Source organism: Tinamus guttatus, unplaced genomic scaffold (assembly GCF_059628265.1).
Source record: "Tinamus guttatus ecotype Peru unplaced genomic scaffold, ASM5962826v1 Tinamus_guttatus_pri_ptg000455l, whole genome shotgun sequence".
NCBI lineage: Eukaryota > Metazoa > Chordata > Aves > Tinamiformes > Tinamidae > Tinamus > Tinamus guttatus.
Window position 1 is genome coordinate 492995 of NW_028288989.1, and position 21500 is coordinate 514494.

The 21500-nt window shown below is 36.4% G+C and overlaps 1 protein-coding gene and 1 long non-coding RNA gene across 2 annotated transcripts in view; both read right to left on the reverse strand.

Moving 5' to 3' along the window:
* Window positions 1-21500, reverse strand: part of LOC148593136 (uncharacterized) — a 396995-nt gene that overhangs the window by 71471 nt on the left and 304024 nt on the right. The gene's annotated exons all lie outside the window — the stretch shown is intronic.
* On the reverse strand, window positions 4198-17785 carry PRLR (prolactin receptor). Its single transcript, XM_010217727.2, has 12 exons — window positions 17716-17785; window positions 16643-16775; window positions 14857-15026; window positions 13876-14042; window positions 12843-12984; window positions 11320-11452; window positions 9972-10141; window positions 8530-8699; window positions 7404-7548; window positions 6586-6685; window positions 5987-6056; window positions 4198-5367 (listed from the first exon to the last, which is right to left on the reverse strand). Exons 1-12 carry the CDS (start codon window positions 17783-17785, stop codon window positions 4345-4347), a joined length of 2493 nt encoding a protein of 830 aa, XP_010216029.2. The 3' UTR covers window positions 4198-4344.

Sequence of the window (21500 nt, forward strand, 5' to 3'; positions counted from 1 at the left end):
CCCCATCTTTGAACATCCTATGGTGTTCCCTGTGACTGTGCTCCCGCTCTTCTGCCACATGCACCCACCATGCGCTGCTTTCCCTCACTAAGATCTCTCTCCATTCTCATGCATTATGTATTTCCATATTTAATTTATCTTTAATCTCCTGCTTGACATACACAGAAAAGACAATTACAAACGTTCCTGTAATTGCTTCAAAAGAGTTTTCAAAACCGGGCCACAAGATTGTTCCAGCTCAGTGTAATTCAGACACATGTCCACATGAACTGGAGTCTGAAGGAAGTCAGTGTTCTGGTTTTAATATGAGCGTTTGAGATGGTTATGAGTTGGGCTAGTGTCCATTTTCATTCATTTAGAGACAGAATTTGAAGCTTTACTTCTCAGGAACTCAAAACTTCTTTCCGGATAGCAAATGTTGACAAATGATGAGTTTAGTATTTGTCAATCTAGAGAGAGAGCTCAGTTTTTTCAATCCAAGTGGGGTGGGCACAGAGACAGCTCCCAAATAACTTGTCAGTCCAGGAGAGGGACTGATGCATTAGGAAAATCGTGTCTGCCAAGCTGCTCGGTATGGCTTTCCCTACAAGATGGAAATTTTCTTTGTTTTATGCATAAACATCTCATCTTGCTACATATCGCTAGTATCCCATCCTAACAGTGTTAGTGCAACCCAAGTGATGGTTCCATGACAAACTGTTGTTTAACAAAAACAAATTGAACATTACAAATTCTAAGTTGTTTTTAATCTTGATGTAGTAATTTGACATACAAAGAAAAATGCTTCTGGGAGCAAAAAAAAGTGAGGTAGCAATTCTTAAAAAATATGGCGCCTGATCTCATGCTGCATTTTCATTTCCTGTGGGTTTATGGCTTTGTAGCAGAGTTACGATATTCACAACTGGCTTAGATGACTTTGGTTTCCTTGCACAACACTTTCGAGTTGTTTACAGTTAATGAAAGATTATCCAACACATTTACAGGCTTCAAGATGTGAATTCCACATACACAGTGCTTCAGATATCACGAATACTGCATATCCATTTTTGGTACTTACTGTTACTACATGTTAAATACTTACATGACATTTAAAGCAACTGTAGATTTTCCAGCCATCTGAACAGAAGCACATAAAACATACCACAGAATTCATAAATCAATTATCATTACGTATTTGTTTTTCAGTTTGTTCCATAAACAAATATATCCTCTTATTAGTATTACATAAGGTTGGTTTACTACATTTTTATTAAATAATGCTTTGTAGTTACATAATACCATAAAGACCATTCTTCAAACCTGTATTTTTTGGGGACAGTAAGTTTTGGCAGCACATGTCTCAGTTCAATAAATCATATTTATTTAAAAGTCAGGAGCATCTTATTGAAAATACCAAAACATTGTATCAACCATGTCTTTGTTAAAGAAAGAAATCTACTGAGAAAATTTAAAATAATGATGTACTGTATTTCCCAATATAAATAAAAGCTGTTAATAGTATTTTCTGTATCTAAAGAAAATATATTATTTAAAAATATACATATTCAGTTGTATGAACTTTATAAAATGAACTACTTCTGAAGAGCCATTATGCTTCCTTGTAGAGCTTTTGTGCTAGTAAAACGCAATTTACAATTTAATATACACATACGCAGAATTTATATTAAAAACATCACACAAACTTTTTCAATTTTTTTTCTTCCAAGTAAGAAATTTATCCAATGGAGATATTTAGGCTTGAGGGCTAATATCTGTTCCTAGGGTAAATTATGTGATGAAAATCATTGCCCTTTGTGGTGGGGAGCCTGTTATTCCCCACGACTTGTTTTGTATCTTCACAACAATCTAATCTGTACAACTGCTACAAAATCTCATCTATTTCATAATAATAATAATAATAATAAAACAATTCCTTGAAGAGTTGTAAACAAAAATAATATTGCAAAAATATATTTATTTGAACATCCAAGGGCTCATAGACTCAGCTGAAGATTATCTCAATTTTACAGAACACTTGTTTATTCTCTTTTTGATGTGCAAAAGTACAGTTTGGACCAGTTTCAGAAGGTGTTATTCCTACGGATTTTGGAAAATAAAAGCACATCCAAAGGAGAAATGATCCCACTGCACATTTGTTCAACTCAAAGTATGAAATTTGTTTATTAAAAATGTGTTCATATTATATCTATATAGCAAATCCCCAAGAGGCTTAGCCCCTTCCAAAAATGTACCTTTTGCAGTCTAGCTGGATTTCTCTTTTTTCCACAGGAAACCACAATGATTTGACATCATGAGACACTCAGTTGACAAGGTGGAAGAGAATTTATGCCTGACAATGTGATTGAAGCTACTGCTCTTTTGTAGCTTCACTACCAGTTTATAGGAAGGCATAGACACTCTTCTACTCAGTTCTCTTTCTGAGAGGATCACTGGAAGGACCTTCTTTACAATGTCTTGCAATACTGGCTCTTCAGGCAATAAAACTAATGTTTTTCTTGTGGCAACTTGAGCTTTGCATGAGCATATAAACTACAGGTCTTTTGAAAATCTGATCTTTTGTGTTTTATGAACCCAGGATCTTAAAGTTAGGAATGTTCCTGGGACCCAGTGGCTAGAACAGAATCGGACATACCCCAGAATATTAAGGCAGCCCTTATTCTTTCATTTAACCATGGTCAACACAGAAAATATTTGAGTAAACATAACTGAAATTCGGGTTTTAGCCTTTGATTAGAGGAAGTTAGGGGAGACAAACTTTAAATGCAGTCAGTGGAGATCAGAGTGCAAATCGTCTCTTCCTTATATAGATTCTTGCATTTGGCCAGGTGCTCTAGGCTTCCCAGTCTACAACGAAAATTTACAAACCTGGTACACATATAGATACCTTAAATTAGTCAGGATAATCCTACATTTCACATCTGCTAAGGATTGTGCCTGGCTTCCCCTGGTCCCATGTAATCAGCATGCCAGCAAGAGCCTCGCTTGGTGCTTTCTTTGGTTTGTAACATCTGTACTATGTGCCTGCTGGTAGCCTAAGAAATCCACTACATAAGTAAAATCTTTAAGTTGCAGCTTGACAGGATTCTGTGCCTGTGTCCGCGACAAGAGGGATACAAAAGGCTTGCAGTCATCTTGTCCCATCCCATACCACTCCGGAGTGGCATCAGGCTACAAGTTTTGTGGGAAAGAAGCTGTGCTCTCAAAACCTGGATTCTATTATAATTTTGCAATAACAGCATGTAAAAAACATATGGAATAAATAATTTATAATTCAAATAGTAATACATCTGTAATATATTAGAAATATAGATAAAAATTACTTAATATTCTTAATTACTATAAAGTTCACTCATCTTTTATATAGAAATGGGAGCTTTACCCGTTACTTCTGCTGCAGCAGAAGGAAACAGAACAGTTATGTAGCTAAATAGCATTGGGAAATTAAAAATGTTTTATTTTGCCTTGTTTTGTATTAGAAAAATAGCCTTTAAAAATACATTGTTGAACACATGGGCATGTACTAAAGTAGTATTGTATATTATATACAGTAAGGCAGTATATCAGATAGTATCTCGCTATTTTTTTCATATTGGGTTTGAATGTAGTAGGATGTGAATGGGATGTAAAATTATCTGTCACACCAAAATCAAAAATGTATTTAGAAGGATTTGTTATTTTACTATAATTAATTGAATATGTTTTGTTTCATATATGATTTTTCACATATTAGAGGTCCTTTTTTAAGTTTGAGAAAAAGTATAAAGAAAACAATCTAGTGTCAGAATGCATTGAGAAAAAAGAAACCACTATACATCAGAATGTTATTTTGTAGTGACTTATCTGGTTTGAAACTGCTCTCGTTGGGATCTGACAACCATGGTATATTGACTGACCTATAACAATTTTCATCTTTGTTGTGTCAGAAATATTCCCATAGGTTTAAATAAATGAGAGAAGATCTCAGAAGTTGAATAATTTGTTTACAGTGTAGTTTTTCATGGCACATAGTATCAAATACTTCATTTCCCGTGGTCAGAAACTTATGTTAACTATCTAAGTTTTATTTCCATGATTATCAGCATATCAACCCACAGTTTATTCTCTCTATAATACACATAGGAGGGTAGTTTTTTTAAGGAACGCTTTCCTGCATGTTTTCCTTGCACTGTACACAACTATTAAGCAAATCAATACGCAAATCAAAGACTTGTCAGCTAGGAAAAGGTGTAAGCCACAATTATGATGTAGTAGCATAATCCTGAAACACAGAGCTTAGCTTTATTGTACTGATTGTACTTAACTCATTCTGTAGCGTTACCTGATGAAGAATAATCAAACTTTCAGTTATTTAAAGGAGGGCATAAAGGAAGATGGGTCCATGTACTCTGATCCACCGGCCTCTCTTTGGCACTCACTTGGAGCTGGCAGACAGTAGCTCATGTTTTTCTCGACTTGGCCTTGCTGAAGGGTCTGAGACATTTCCTTTGCAGGTTCCTGACATACAGGTGTGTGCTGGACTCTTGGATCTGGCATTAATACTAGAATATTGTGGTCCACAACTGTTGAGACCTTTGTATATTCTTTGCTGTTTCCTGAAATTGTGTATTTTTCAATTTTTCCATTATTTTCTTTATGTTTCAGTAATACTGCTGAATTCTCATCCTGTCTAACTTTGTGGACCTCTACGTAATCCATTATTTTAGCATTTAAAAAAGATGACTTTTCATTGAGTTTGTTTTGATTGACCTGTATTGTGCTTTGGTCATTTTTGGAATGCATATTCTCCATCTCTCGTTGCTTTTCCAAGTTTTCTTCACATAGAGTTTCACTGGTAGAATATCGTGACTGATGCTTTTCTTCATTTCCCACCAGAACTGGTGCAGCATTCACATTTGTGGTACTTAGTGTTATCTTATGTGCATCTACAGTACTGTGATAGGCAAATGTAGAAGGATGAGTATTAGCTGCAGGCCACGTGGATGATTTTGTCCCTGCAATGTTGAAAGGGAGTGCTTTGTCTTCTGAAGAGGCTACACACTGAGTCTCCCAACCCTTTTTTCCTGCATTATTTTCATGAATCTCTCTTACATCTTGTGAAGGAAGTTTCGATGGAAGGGTGCAGGACTCCCTGCACTTCTCAGAGAGCAGAGATGGACTGTCACAGCTCCCTCGTCCTGAGTCACTGTCGGTTTCCTTGGATGTCACTTTTGCGTTTTTACCGGGATGACCGTTGTTATGACTTTGCCTGAGTTGCTGATCCTCGCTGTCCTCCACCTCCAGATATTCTATCAGTAGTTCCTCACAGTCCGATGTTGGAGGGAAACCATGGCAACCAAGAGCACTCAATAATTCTTCAGACTTCCCCGCCTAAGGGCATAATAAATATAAAGTTGATATTCTGTTGATATTCCGGAGGTTTACATATGACTAGAGCAACAGTGAAAATCTACATAGTTAATATGTAATTACTTGCATAATTATATAATTAGACCTAAACTGAATCTCAACAGCTGGAGAAAACTGAGGAAGAGCTTTCCCTGAGTTCTCTCAGTGCAGAAACAAAATCCCAGAATTCATGTTCCTAAATGTGAGGACCCGGGAAATTCAGGGCAGGTTAGGATCTCATGGGTTTGGCAAGAAGGAGTACAATAGCTCACCTATGTCCTGTCTCTTCAGCATGACAGGAGATGGCAGAGTACTTCTCTGCAAGAACTTTTAGGAAGATCTTTTAGGCACTGCCTCTTGCAGGGCACCAGGGAACAGCTGCTATGCCAAACCCTGCTCCCAAACCCCCTCCTATCACTACTGTGAAGTGCTAGTTTAAACACTCTGCCTTGCCTAGATGCTCAGCAGTATCAAACTGAAAGTTTTGCTTATTTTTAGCATTAATTAAAGCTATATCTTAATTACGGTAATTGATTTAACTAGTACAGAACTTGGAAAAGTATGTAATGGTAAATGATTTTGTAGTTGTTGAGGTACTCACCTCCAGCAGATGTGTATCTATGCCTTTTATCTTTGGTCCCGGGACTGGTGGTAGGATAAAGGCTATCATCCTAAAATAAGCAGATCAAACACACAGCATAAAAGGACAGGCCCTATCTCTCTCTTCTCCCATGTTGCCCGAATGTGACAAATTTCAGCCACTTCTCTGTATCCACTACCTTCCTACTGGACCTGTTTTTTGTTTACCTTCTCAAGTCAGACAATTTATCGAAACAGGTATAGTTTATAAGTTATCCTTAGTTGTATTTAGAAGGAAGAGAGCAGCACAAAAATAATTGTTACTAAACTGGAGAAGCAACACTGCTAATATTCTTCTACTGTCCTTTTTCCCTCAACCTCTAGTCTTCTGAAATCACTGTAATTTTGTCAGCTGGTCAAGACACAGCTGTCTGTTGCACAAGGCAGCAGGACTGGCAGGCCTCTACAGACAGATATGTCAGATCTCTAATTTATAGTTGATAAAAGAACATAAAAATCACAGGAAATCAAATATTTAAAATATTTCAATCAAATATCTATATGTCTTAACAAGTTTACTGAGATTTCCAACTCTATACTATCATGAAATTGATGACTTACCTGTATCCTTTTAAAACCATTGTCCAGCTCATGATTAAACATATGAGAGATGATAAGACACCCACGATGATCCACACAATCATATCTTTTACTCTATAGTCTAGGAAACAAATGAAATTATTTAAGGACACATGTCTAAGATTTACATAGTAAGTATGCAAAAAGAAGTCTCAAATGGCCTTCGTTTTAAAAATGGATCTAAACTGCAAAATTTGATATTGAATCTAGCAGCCATTTCTAGCATAGACTGATCTCTATAACACTACTAACATCTGATAATTAATATGCTTTTTATTAATGAGTTCAGTTGGCTTCAAATCTACTTATGCCAATGCTGTAGTCATTTCACTATCAAACACGTATCATATAATTAATTAAATGGCTAGCAAAATAATCTACAACTAGATGGTTTTATGGATTTTTACTGTAATATATGCTCTTTACATTAAGGTGTACATTTTGAATTCATTACAGATAGACAGCAATCCAGAGTTGTTAGTCTGAAAGTAATGATTATTTCCTGTCTATGTGGTATTTTTAATGCAACTGCCAGTATTCTGTTCATTAAAAACTACCAGGCAATAAAGAGAAAGAACAGGGTTTAACAAGCAAGGAAATTTATTCACCTTCTTAACTCCTAAAAGCAATGAAGAGAAGAGCTAATTGAGTAGAGTGCAGGAAAGGTGAGAATTCAGTTATCTTACCTGTCTTAGGGAAACTAGGGGATGTCAATCTTCATGGCTGCTTTGGACAGCTAACAAAAATATCACATGAACTTCACTGTTACACAGTTATTGAAAGGATGCTTGGCCACTCACCACTGGGGATCTGAATATACTTTTCTGAGCTCCATTCACTCCATGATCCATGGTGGTCTGGTTTGCAGTGAATCTGCACTATGTACTTCTTTCCCGGATTTAAACTAAACATTTTATACTGTGTTTGCTGTCCAACAAAAATAGTCTGAAAAATGAATTAAAAATAATAAAATCCAAATAATAATAAAAAATAATAAAATTAAGACATTTTGTTATCAAAATCGTAGCTAACTTAAGGTCGTGATAATCAAGTTGGGAATATAGGATGGATCTGGATGGCTTCAGAGGAATTGTTATATGAACACATTATAATGGTATATCTGTTTTATTTCTGTGGTTCACATTTTAAAATGTGGGAATTTTAAACAGTGGGAATGCTATTAAGCCCTTTCATACTGTGCAACTGAAACTAGTATAAAAATCCATCAAGAGCATATGGCAGGTGTAGTAGTGGTGGAAATGCAATGGTGAGAGGAGACAGAAAACACAAATACTGGTGATGAAAATGCAGACAGCGAAGGAGGAGTGTGGAAGTTGATGAAACTGCACAGGTGAGGGAACGGTGGACCTTACAAGGACCAAGGAGCTGGAAATGATAGTGGCAATGGGAAGGAAGGAGGAGACACAGAGATGGCTGCAGCAGACAAGGAAGGGATGCAGCTCAATGCCAATAGCTGAAGTCTTTAATTTGCTGCCCAGTTATTTGATTTGCACCTTCTGGGCAAAGACAGTTGTTTTTATGTGGTCAGGACAATTGTCTTCTTTTTTTGGGGGGTACAAATGTAAATAATTTTACATAATGTTATTGAGCCTTATGTTCCCAAGAAGTGCTTGTGGCTGAGGAAGTGGGAACTAACAAATTAAACTATATACCAGTGTAATTAATATAGAATTATCATAATTAAAAATATATTTCAGTGCCTTTTATTACATCATTGTGTACAACAGCATTTGAGATACCACAGTCTTCTCAACAGAAAGCCACAGACCATCCAAGCAGAGCTTTTGAAAAGGCTGAACCACTTCATTACATGTGCCTGCTTCATTACATTCAGGCATGGAACTTAGCTGACAAAATCTAATTGATCAGAAAACATAATCTAGCAAAAATCTGCAGTTTCCTTACCTCCCACTCCTCTCCTTCTTCAGGCTTCAGTCGCAGCTCATACTCCAGAGTAAGCCATCCAGATCTGACATCAGCCAGTGGGGGTGGGAACCACGTCAAGACCAGATAGGGTTTTCTATTGATTGGCTTTTTTAATTCTAGCGTTACATTCACAGGAGGATCTGGCTGTACTGTTAAAATAAAAGAACAGACACTAAGGCTGCAAGACTTTTCCCTGCATCGTAGGAGGAGGTATAAAATAGTGCAAGTGGCAAATTGCCACCTCCAGCGCGTCTAGTAACATAGAACTGGTGCTGGGATTCAGGAATCAAGAATTTCCTGATGAAGTAGGATGGATTTATAAATTTGAAGTAACTGAAGAATAGTAAATAAGTTAGTTCATAATAAGATTTGCTACTTTCTACAATTATCATTTATTGCTCTTCTACAACCATGTTTCAAAATTAGCAGAAATGAAGCTAACATTCAGTGCTCTGTTACAGAAGTTGTATTAATCATGTTAACAGAGTTGTTATATACAGTTAGGGATGCTGGAATTATAGATTTAACTGCGAAAACCCTTTCCCCTATCTTTTATATCCAAAAAACTCACATTATAATCCTTACATGCATAGTATATATTTAAATATAAAACATAATAAAGGATTTATTTAAAAATAAAGCACAATAGCAATATTAAAGCCCCATCTATACTTTAAAAGTAAAATAAAATGGAACTTGGCTTTTAGCCAAAGTCAGGGTTGCAGCTAACTCAGTTCAGAGTACTAAAGTACCTGGATTTAGTGCATGTATTATTTTCCACTGTCTTATGTGAAGTTTCAGCAAGTAAGTAGTCATGACATGGAGGTAAAATTTTAAGCTTTTTCTCCAGGAGTACTTTTTCAATTGCTAGGCTCCCTGTGGACACACCATTGATAACAAACTGGATATCAGTGATATTGTTCTTTCCATTAGAAAAAAACCCTAAATAGTTGCCCAGTCACTCTGTGGAAAAAGTCTGAGAAAGGAGATTATCAGATACTGTGCCAGAGAGAGCACTGATTTAGCATCTCTTGAGTCTGAGGGAAAAGCAAATTTCAGGTAACTACTCTTAGGTAATTAAATTTAAATAGTATTAGTTAAAAGATCAATTTGATTTCAGTTTTTGGTACAGTAGAAAGGATTTAGATGGATGATGATTCTTGACTGACAGAAATACACAAAACTTTTACACGGTTATCTGAAGGCAGTTTTTTAAGCTTTTGGATTTTTAGACATTCTTTGAAAATAAAATGCTATATTAAATTATCATTACAGCAGATGAGATCTTATTAGTTCTTATATGTTTTTAGCTTAGGAATTTAATTCTAGCTCTTCTCATATACAATATTACAATCCAAGTATCAAAATTCATAATTTTGAATTAGTTGAATTCCACTTAAAAACCTTTATTTATCTCTTACCTATGTAAGTCACATCCACATAATGAGGATCAGAGCTGTTACTTCCCATTTCATTAGTTGCTTTTACAGTAATATTGTATATAGTCCAGAAAGAGGTGTGTTTTTTATCAAAGTAGCAGGAATTGGGGCCTGCAGTTCTGTAATCTGGGCATTCATAAATTTGTTCCTCTCTGAAATGAAAGAATCACAGAGATTAGGATATATACAGAATACAACACTTGGCTTTGATTACTCAGAGTTCAGTGTTACTTAGGGCTCGATCAGGTTCTTCCCTCCAAGCACTGTAAAGAACATTAGAAAACTGCTTTCTAATGGAAAGCACACTGGGCAACTCCAGGGACTGTAGTAAGCTTCATTCCACAGGGTAAAAACTACGGAGCCTGGAGTGCTCATGCTGCTGTGAGCACAACAGTAGGCTGGTGAATCACTTTTCCAAATGCCATTCTCCACTGCATAGTCCTTACATGGTCCAAACAGCAAGTAGAAAGTAATTGCCAAAGCTTTCTAACCCCATGTATTGAAAACTGTGGGATTCCAGTGTTCATTTCAAGTTTATGTTAATTCTGCCCAAATCACAGGTTTGCCATCTATTTTTCATCATCTTTTCCTCCTCCAAAAATCTATTTTCCACCCATTTTGCACCTGCTAAGCACATTATATTTGTTTCCAGGTTCCTCAGAGAAGCAGAACAACAGATCAGAGTGGTGGGGATGTGGGCCTCACACTCTGCCCTGTCTGGCTGCACCAGTTTCTGTCTTTTCCCATGGGCAAAGGTCCATCTTTTCTGCAGCTTACTGTCCAGTTAGGTCAGTCCTAACGGGAGCAGAGCTGGGATGAACTAAAATGTTCACTTTACAGGTTCCCCCAAAAATGAGCATTTGGCACTTAAGTTTGAGCTACTAAATTGCCACAGAAGCAGTGAAGCATTCATGGCTCATGAATACTTGTTGGAAAAAAAAGCATTATCAGAACATGAAAATATCTGGTCAATTTGGAAAGCCTTTTGGGGCTGTGTGGGCAAGTTGCTACAGGACTGCATACCTGTATCACAAACACTATTGCATGGTTGCTGCAGCATGACAAATTTCAATGAAGTCTATCCACACTAGAACAATTAATGTCAGTTTGAAGACAAACTGACATTAAGAAGAGATCCAATTTCAACCTTAAGTGTGTTGTTGCTATTCCAGCAAATGTCACTTGCACAAAAGCCTGAAGCTATTTTCTCTTCTCTGATAATTGTCAATGATGAATGAGCAAGTGGAAAAAGGCAACTCTTAAATGCAAAACCAATTAGGCTTGATTTTCTAGATCCTTCTGATAAAATACTGAATAATTATCTTATTACCCTTCCTTGCTATAGAGCAAAGTATAGTTAGTAGGATGTCCTCCATCTAAACCAGGTTTCCACCAACAAGTAAAGGTTTCCTTTTCTGGAGAACGACATTTTATTATCGTAGGCTTTTCAGGAGGTGACTGTCCTGCAAGAAATAGAGAAATGAAGTAATTAGTAAGTTTAGAACCTTAATTTATAAACCACTGTAAAGTGGAGCATAGGAGAATAAGAGGTTTTGCTTTGGTATTGCCTCCTACTTCCATCAGCCTCCTACTCTGACACAGATTCAGAAGCCTTTTCCACTGCAACTCTGATGAGAGACTATGTTCCAGTTTCCCACCTGCGTCTCTTTGCATCAGAAAGGTGATATGGGATGCTCATATACCATTACAACAGATTCTATAAAATTATTTAAAATATTCTTTGCTATTCAGTCTATCTTCTACACAAAAAAACTTCCCTTTAAATCAAATGTTTTAAGATGCTTCCAGTTATTTCCGAAAATATGTTGTTGCTTGCTTTGACTTTTAAGAAAAAAAAAGAAGAAGAAAGTGCCTGTGCATGTGTTTATGTCCTTGCCAGTATGCTCTTTGGTGGCACCTGATCGTGCTAAGATGACTCCTAAGATATAAAAGTGAAATTCTTATATGTCCTTTCTGAGTGGCATGAGTTGCCTCATTGCTGCCAAGCAATTTCTTATTACAGATTTGGCTTCCTGCTGATATTACAGACTCAAGCAAAGCATTTAGAATATGGTAGAGGGAAGAAAGCACTTAAGTTTCACTTAGGATGATGCCAGTCAAAAATCTGATGTGATTGAAACTGTTGCAAATGTGTTTTTGTGGCAAAATATAGCCTTATTACATTAATAATATATATTTTGCACTTTTTACAATAGTGCCATTGATTTTTCCAACTTCTAATTGCCTAAGGCAGATCTGAAAATGGACCATTTCAATTTTTTATTCTGTTAACCATATTTCAGCACTCTTCATGTCAAATAATGAATAATAGAGTTAATGGCAGAAGAAGATCTGAGACAACCTAACTACAGTGTCTGATAAAAAGATACAAGGTGACCCGCATTTAATGTGTCCACTCAAAACCAAGACAACACTGAGAGACACATGAGAGCTGCTGCAGTGTTAGGCTGTACTGGACACGGGGACACTTCAGTTCTGTTCCCAATGAACAAATTAATGACTCTTACATAAGTTCCATTCCCTGATATCTTACAGATGAAATCAGCCAGGTTTTTAAATGAAGAAACAGGACCCAAGAGCTATGCAGACTTGTCTGCATCAGAAGTGACTTCCTAGCACATCACAGCCAGGTTCAGCAAAGAAGCCAAGGACCAAGAGGATCAACAATTCTAACCATGCAACTGAACTCCAAAAATGGTAAATTGTGTGGAAGCCTTTTCTGCAGCACTATGCAGGATCTGGGTGAGGAATCTGGTTTTACGGGCTGCTTTTCCCAAAACTGACACAGTTAGAATATAAATGAATTTAGCAGAACAGGAATCATTCACTCACCATTGGGGATCTGAATTTGTCTTTCTGGGCTCCATTCACTCCATTCTCCACAGTCAAGCATGCAACGGACCTGAACACCGTACTTCAACCCAGCATTTAACTTCACCACCTTGTACTGTGTCTGCACTCCCACAGATACTGTCTAGAAGAGAAAACAAACTGTAGAAATAATAAGGAATTGGGGCATCTTAATAAATAAATCATAGAGACATATCCTACCCTTGTGTCATTGATTTCTGAAGGGTTTTGGTCAGAGATTTGATTAAGTGTTAATTACAAAGAAGTAAAGGTAGCGACTGACTTAATAGAAAAGCTGAGATTCTGCTACCTTACAATGTATAATTTTTGACTTCCCATAAATGAGCATTCCATGTAGTCCAGGATACAGTGAACACTACAGGTAGTCTAACTCACAAAAATCTGTGTGGTGCTTCCTAGTGACTGGTTTTAGGGGTTACTATTAAGATTTGTACATAAGCCCCTTGAATTACTCTTCAGAAGTCTAAAAACACAGATCTTTCTCTACTGGTTAGGCACCAGCAATCCAGGCAGCACTGAGAATACCTTGGTCTTAAGAACGATATTTTATTTGGTATCTCAGTTGTGAGAGTACAGTGGCCCACTTCTGGCAAAGTGGCAATAGCTGAGAACATGAAGGGGGGGTTCTGACTGATCACATAGAAGAGAATCAATGAACCAATAAGCTGCTTTGACCCTGATTAGGTTTAAACTGTGAACTGAGCAATTTTTCACTGTGACACTCAGCACAAGACACATTAATGATAACAATTACAATTAAAGCTCTATCAGTGGGTTAAACACTTTTTCTTTTAGCATATGATGCTCTTAGAAAATTAGGCAAACACCTAGAATTTCACTGTCACTACAAACTCTTCTTTCCTTAAAGAGGTTGGGTACATTAATTTTGCTATTCTCTTAGAAACTGTAATGTGGATAATACCAATAAATTAAATTTAGGCAAGAGAGCTATCTCAAAAGAGAAGCTATGCAATAAATATTTTTGTTTCCTTACCTCCCACTTTTCCTCTTCCTCAGGTTTGAATCGTAACTCATAGTGATACACATGCCAGCTAGAGCTGTTGTGAGCTGATGGAGGTGGAGACCACTTTGCCCAAAGGTCTGTTACACCAGCAGATGTTTTTGTTTCTAGAGAGAGGTCCACAGGAGAATCTGGCTGAACTGTGCAAAAGAAAAGTTTACTCTTAATATTTTAATTTTCCCTCAGAAAATGTACCTCCTTTATAGCATTGTATTTAATCCCATAGTTTCAGTTAATTCTACTCTCCCATAAGGGAACAGTATAATAGGCTTTTTTTCCTTTCTCTTTAATAGTGTTTAACTGGTATTAATTAAACATACTATTAGCAAATTTTCGACTTTACTCTGAATTTGGCAGGCTAGAGAATGAATGCAAGTCATATTTTCATGAGGCCACTCTTAGAAAACAAATGTGTTAGATATTTCATAGCTAAAAAGAATGACTACCTTTATCATTATAACGCTTACATTATGTATATGCAGAAAGCAAAATGGAGTTAGGAATGAGAAATATTACAAAAATAATGCACCGTGCACTTTGGCAGTTATTTTTATTCTCTAATTATTGCAATGCCAGCAGCCAGAAAGATATGGACATTTGGAAAATTTGGTCTGGGACATTCACGTAGCCTTACCCTAATTTGAAAGTTTCATAATCTGTATTGCTAGGAACCTACAAAACTCATCAAATTTAATGGAAAAAGTGGAGATAACTATTAATTGGAGACAATTTTTCAGAAAAAAAGTAGATGTCAATAAACTATATAACAAATTAAAATACAATTTTCACATAAATTACAGATACATATTATAGATCATCCGTAGATAAGCACTACTCTATAATTACTTTCACATAATGAGGAAAGAAATCTTTCAGCACAAGTCATTCTGGGATTAAAAAAAGAAATATATCCCCAACTAGTTATTTTTTTCCATTTTATTCTTCCCTTTTTACCTATGCAAGTCACATCCACATACTGAGGATCTGAGCTGTTACTTCCAAATTCATTTGTTGCCATTACAGTGATATTATATGTTGTCCGGTGGTTGGTGTGTTTTTTATCAAAGTAGCAAGAATTGGGACCTGATGTTCTGTAGTCTGGACATTCATAGATTTTTTCTTCACTGAAATAAAACAATGTTATAAGTTAAAAGGTGAGGAAATGAAGCAAAGCAGATATTTTTTAGTAGTGGCCTAGATTCACCAAAGTACTTTAAAATGTTTAACTTTAAGCATGTATATGGGCAACATCTCTGTGTGTCTCTGGGCAGCATTTCTGTGAGAGTCAAATGGTAGTAGTATAAATGCTTTATTGAATCAAAAACTATTTTTCAATTGCAATTGTCAAAAGCTGTTTGCTGCTTTTCTATACATAGGAATATATTAACAAAAGAATGGAAATGGAAACTTCCAGAAATAGTGCAAGGCATTTTTAAAAAAATGTATAAAGGCAAGTTAAAAGGAAAATTAAGCACATTGACTAAAGAAGGAGAGTTGCTAAATTTTCACTGGAAAGTAACTTGATGGGCCTATGGCAGGAGAATGTTTTTTTTTTTTTTTCAGTGAGATGTTGATTTATTTTTCATATCCTCACTACTACATCTTTCATTTTTATTTTTAATCATGGCCTCTTACATATTACCTATGTCTTCAGCAGATTTAATCAAAACTGTAAGTGTCTGTTCAGAGAGCAGGACTGTTCTGGGTTGATTTAAATCATAAAGACCTAAAATGTCTATAAAAATTTTTGTTCTGACTGAAATTGAAACATCTGAATTTTCATAAAAACAAAGCTCTATAGATGTGCCCACCTTGGACAGAGGAAGCATGATCTATCTCAGACTTCTGAGTTCCCTGTGGTAACTTCATCTGGGTAGTCAGTCAACCGGGACAGCTGACTGTAGTAATTTCATTAAATGCTGCTTTTTTCTGAATCAATTAATACTGAATGATTCCAAATTTATTTAATTTAAGCAGGGAAGTCTGAGGTTTTGCCTTTCCTATCCTGAACTTCACTAGATGTATTCAAAGAAATGCAATCTCTGAGCTTCACTATACTGAGCCCTCTTTTTTTCAGGAACAAAAGGCAGTTATGCAAAGAAACACGGGTTAGGCAAAGTAGCTCAACACATACAGCTTTTATCCTTAGGCAGTATGAAGGAGTCACAGTTTTAATTCAGAGATGCAAAACTCGCACCTGATCTTACTCTATTTTGTGAATCACTAGGTTGCGTACAAATCTAGGAAGGGAAGAGAAGATTTTCCTGCCATGGACTTGCTGTGTGTGGCAATGGGAAAACTCCCTGGCAGGGTGGTGGGACAGGTCCTGGCAGCTCTGGGGCTTCTGGACTTCCCCAGGGTGTCCAGCTCCTGTCCCACAGGGAAAGCTGGCCTTGCTGCACCCTGATCTCCCCATCCACCTAAGATGGGGAAGTTAGATCTTTCCCAGCCGGTAGGGGAATTTCCCAGGAGACCAGGGGAATTTTAGCTCAACTAAGTTTCGTTATGAGCAATCTGTTTGAGAGTTTGATACTTGCAGTATTTACATTTCTTTCAGCAAGAAAAAGCCATTTCATGTAGCCCTTTTTTGGCTGTCTGAGGTTTAACATGCTTGCAGTGGGTTAACACACTATCATGAGGTTTAACATACATGAAAATAGATTTAGTATGTTAATGTAATCATGCCCTCATTTGGTCATAACCATCACTTGATAATTTACAGAATAACTATTCCTTTTACCTGTCTTTGTTGTAGAATAAGGTGTAATTGGTAGGAAGTCTTCCATCTGAACCAGGCTTCCACCAACAAGAAAAGGTGTCCTTTTCTAGAGAACGACATCTTACTATCTTAGGTTTTCCAGGAAATGATTGACCTAGGGAAGTGCAGAAATCCAGCTAGTTGTATTAGATTTGGACAAGAGTAAATTTGATTGATAAGAAATGTATTTTTGAAGAAAATAAAGTTATGCTAAACTATAGACTGAATTTGGTAAATAAATCTGTCTGGAGAGTAGCCAAAAATTTCAGAGAAGTAAATATATTTTATTTCAAGTTTATAAATGGTTAGTGACGCTTTTTATTTTTTTAAATGAACTTTCAACACAGAAATAAACTCAGTAATCTCTAAATTAAAGAAAAATCTTGTAAGTAAATATATGGCTTTTTTTTTCCCTAAAGTATTCAAAATGTATTGTTTTAGGTCATCTTACAGCTAAATTTCACTGTCATTTTTTTCAATAGAACTGAAATTCCATTATTTGCACTGCTCTAAAAATATTTCGTATTTGGTGTAAATTACAAGTAATAAAAATTAGACGAAGAAAGATTCAGTGGGCTGGATAAATCGGCAACCTCAGTGTATTTATTTCTTATTTGAATATTGCCTAATAATCCAATATATTTAAGAATATTTCCTATTATGACAACTTGTCATCTACTGCTTAAAACACAGACTATAAATTACATACATTTTGATATGAGAGACGTATTGATTTTCAACCCAAGCTTAATTTTACTTCAATAAAGTCCATACTATGGTCTTAATAGTGTTACTATACATATGATACTAATTCCCAAGAAGAGAACGTGGACCGAGTGAGTGCTTTTCAGCAGAATATGTTATCATTAACTTAATACTATAAAAAGAGAAGAGGATTCAAGCTATTTTCAAGATTTTCAGAGAAGTTTATAAGAAATATTAATTTAAATTTGTACAGGCTTCAGTGATGATCAGGACAGATTGGGCAAAGCCTCAGACTTTCCTAAACAAAATGTTTTAAGGAAAACAAACTGTTTGTGAAGTGTTTCACTTACCAAACAGACATACTGTGGTCCAAGAAAGTAACAAAATAATTTGAACTGATGAGATAAATTTCTGCATCATGTTGCCCGCTTCTCCCCAGGGGGAATATCAGATCAATGTCTCACTGAAAAACACACCATCATGAAATGGTTAATGATAGTGCTTAACATATAGTACATGTCATTGGCTGGATCAAAGTCCTCTTTGATTGCAGCTAATTGAGTCTTGTTCTTTCTGAAAAAGGTGCGGCAAGAGTTATATTCCTAGCAAAGCCAAATCACAGAGCAGTAAGTAAGTAGGTCTTCTTGAAGGTCTATTAACCATCTACTGTCAGCCTTGCTGGGGTGAGAATTTCATATTTATTTGGCATTTTGGGATACCACATACTTATAGCTCTAATTCCCACGTTTATGAACTTATTGGAGAAATTAGCCTTTAAACAACAAAAGATACATTTTTAGCCCTGTTGATACAAAGAATAAAATTTTAACTCTAAGGCTTCTGAAAACAGAAGGCAAATAGAAATCCACATTTTTTTAAACATTTCTGATCTTTGAGCCAATCTCATGACTTCTAAATACTGAGAACTGGCAATGGGGAACACTGGATCACCTCAGTTGAAGGATGCTCCTCTTCTTGCGTGTTCAAATCATCATTTTTATTTTTTGCACTAAGATAGAAATGCAAAGATCAGAAAAAAAATAGAAACCAGGAAAAATATAGCATCACTTCACATTGCCTTCTCAGACAGGATGCAATTAGGCCCTTCTTCAACCAGAAAATGCAAGAGGCAACGTTGCACAACACGGCCAGCTGGCGGTGACGAAGGCAAGAAGCCACCGGCTCTGCAGAGTAGCTCCTGCTGGGGCCGACACCACTAGATGTCCTCAGAAATCAGGTCATGGCTGGGGGGCATCAGCATTCTCCATAGCTCTTAAATCTGGCTATTTAGCCTGCAGAAGAGAATGACTTAAACAAACCTCGTGCCCCTCCAAGCATTGTGTTTCCTGGCTGGAGTGGGTGACTGGAGTGGCCTAGTAGATCCCCTATAGTCAATCTCACACTTTGAGGCTGCAGAAAAGCAATTCCCTGTGCAAAGTGGAAGCCGCTTATCTCAGCACAGCTGGCAGGTATTCGTATGCTTGAGAGTCACTCAGTGCTCATCGTGGGGGAAAAAGCTTGCTGAGCAAAATGGTTTATCATATGACTCTATTTTCATTATACAATTTATTTGCTGCACCAAGAAACTCAGCACATAAATGGTTTTCAAAAGCAAAGGCAAAAGAAATATCAGTTAACTTTGATTCTGGAGTGTGTTTACCAGTGACAAATACTGTGCACAATATTTTGAAGGATATTTGGCTACATTTTCATGTACTACTTCCGAACATGACTATATGCTGCAGCATTGCATTCGTGCTAGTTTTAACCTCACATACAGCTAATGACATGCACTCAGCGCAGAACGAGGCATTTAAATATCAACTCCATTTTGTGTAAGCACATGCTAATTTCATGACCACAAACAAACTGCAGGCACAAATGTTAGTGTTTAGCTTCAGAAGTAAACTGAAAACTTGGTGTTATATAATGTAGAACACATAGACCATGGAGTTCATACAAGAAAGAGGTGCATTTTTTCACAACTGAAGGTGAAAAAATGAGCCACAAATAGTAACCATTTCTTGTATATATGATATATATGATAATATATATGATAGCACTTATTATTATTTTATTATTTCCCCAAATAGTTGGAACATTTGCCAAATCATAAGTAATACAGCACTTCCCAACTGTGACTCATACTGTGCTTCCTTTATAAAGAACTGGTGCCATTTCTTTTGTTTTTTTCTTGTTGTTGTTTTGTTTTGTTTTACAGCTTCACTGAGAGACATTATCACAAATGTGAAGAATTAGAGTATTATAGGAAAACAGGATAATGTTCAGCTCTTAAGTACTGAAGAACCAAAATAACAGCAGGAAATTAATGTATTTTAAAACAGATATTTCTGCTTGGTAGCACTTTTTTTTGGTTAAAAATGAGATAAATATGAACCACTTTTGTGATGTGGTTGCAAAAAAAAAAAAAAAAAAAGCAAATCTAAAATAGAAGAGATACAGGATAAGAATATGGACTTACTAGTGCCACAGACTAACATCTGGAACATGTAAATCTATAAGTACTATTCTGGTTACCTGCATTCAGGAAAAAATAATTCAGATTAACCTATTTCGCGCAGAGTTAGAAAATACCTACAGAAATAAGGAGGGAACAGAGAGGAAAAGAGCTGTTATGCTAGAGACTAAAATAATTGATGTTTTACTCCAGGAAAGGATGTTACTGTGTTCTATAAACCTGGCAGGGGATTAGCACCAAAAGAAGGAAAATATATTTGTAACTTCTATAATATGTTGGGAAAAGAATAAATGGCCAGAATTATTCCTAAAAATTAGAAAAATGCTGTAATCATAATTGCAGTGAAGATCTGGAGAAATTTGCTAAAAAAAAATTAGTTTTCCTATGGAGTCTGATCTATTATAAATGATATGACATGGTTGTTTAAGATAGCTGAGGACTTGACTTGGTGATCCACTGTAAGCTTTCCAGGCCTATGTTCCTATTCAAGATAAACATCTTGAATTATTAACAGTTAGAAAATAGGGCACAAGTGTGGTTATCATAGAACCATAGAATCATAGAATCCTTAAGGTTGGAAGGGACCTCTAGAGATCATCTAGTCCAACCCCCCTGCACACGCAGGGTCACCTAGAGCACGTGGCACAGGACTGCGTCCAAGCGGGTTTTGAAGATCTCCAGAGAAGGAGACTCCACAACCTCTCTGGGCAGCCTGTTCCATTGCTCTGTCACCCTCACTGTTAAGAAATTTTTCCTAAAGTTCCTGTGGAACTTTTGATGCTTCAGTTTACGGCCGTTTCCTCTAGTTCTGTCAGTGGCCACCAGTACTTTTAATTTAACGATTTAATGCTTTCAAAATATTTTATGTTGAAGAACTACCACAGCCTCTGTTCCTTTTAGGATCATAAAAAGCATTTCAAAGCATTTTAGAAAAGCCTTATTCTGATACTTGTGTATTACTTTTCAAAGACATGCCAGCAGCAGCTGAGCAGTGGTCAGAAGGCTTTGGGCACATGAACCATATTCCATTCATTCTAGTGCCTGTATTTCCATGGTTGCCTGCTATTTGCTATTTGTGGTCCTAATATTGTTTGTAAGGCTTCTAAAAAGCTCTCTTGATTCTTAAAAATACTCACTTTAATTAAAAAATTAATGACCACTTTGACATAACTGTGTCAAAAGTGTACCTCTGCTATCTTCAACTTCAGAATCCTTTCATAAAAGGACAACAAGAATTGTTGAACATGTTAAGAAAAAGGGAATGCCTCACTTAGGACTGATTACATTCTTTTAGAAGGGACACAGTGGACATTGTTTTGCCAGCATATCATGCAAAACCAAGTCCAGAGTAACTGATAACTAAAGAATATACACCCCCTTTTTGAAGTTTTTAATTTAATTCCAATAAGGTTATGATATTCTGACATTATGGTTGAATTTCTCCCTTCCAACACAATTGTTGCTACATAATATTTTATAGCTGTTTCCCATCACAGAGTTTTCTGGAGTGTGCATCTTGATGGAGACTGAAATTATTACTGTGGTTTTAGAGTGCACTGAAGAGAGCAGTGCTGTATTCCTGAAAAATAACCCTGCTCTGTAATTAATGATATGAAAGTGTGGAGTTGCAAAATGTGCTTACAGTGGTACTAGATG

Bases quoted from the DNA above. Each gene is read 5' to 3' on its own strand.
- PRLR (XM_010217727.2), bottom strand. From the start codon at position 17,785: ATGATGCAGAAATTTATCTCATCAGTTCAAATTATTTTGTTACTTTCT. The intron at 7,549-8,529 runs GTAAGGAAACTG...TTCATTTTTCAG, and splicing joins AAGAAGGAGAGGAGTGGGAG to ACTATTTTTGTTGGACAGCA. The intron at 6,057-6,585 runs GTAAGTCATCAA...TGCTTATTTTAG, and splicing joins ATGGTTTTAAAAGGATACAG to GATGATAGCCTTTATCCTAC.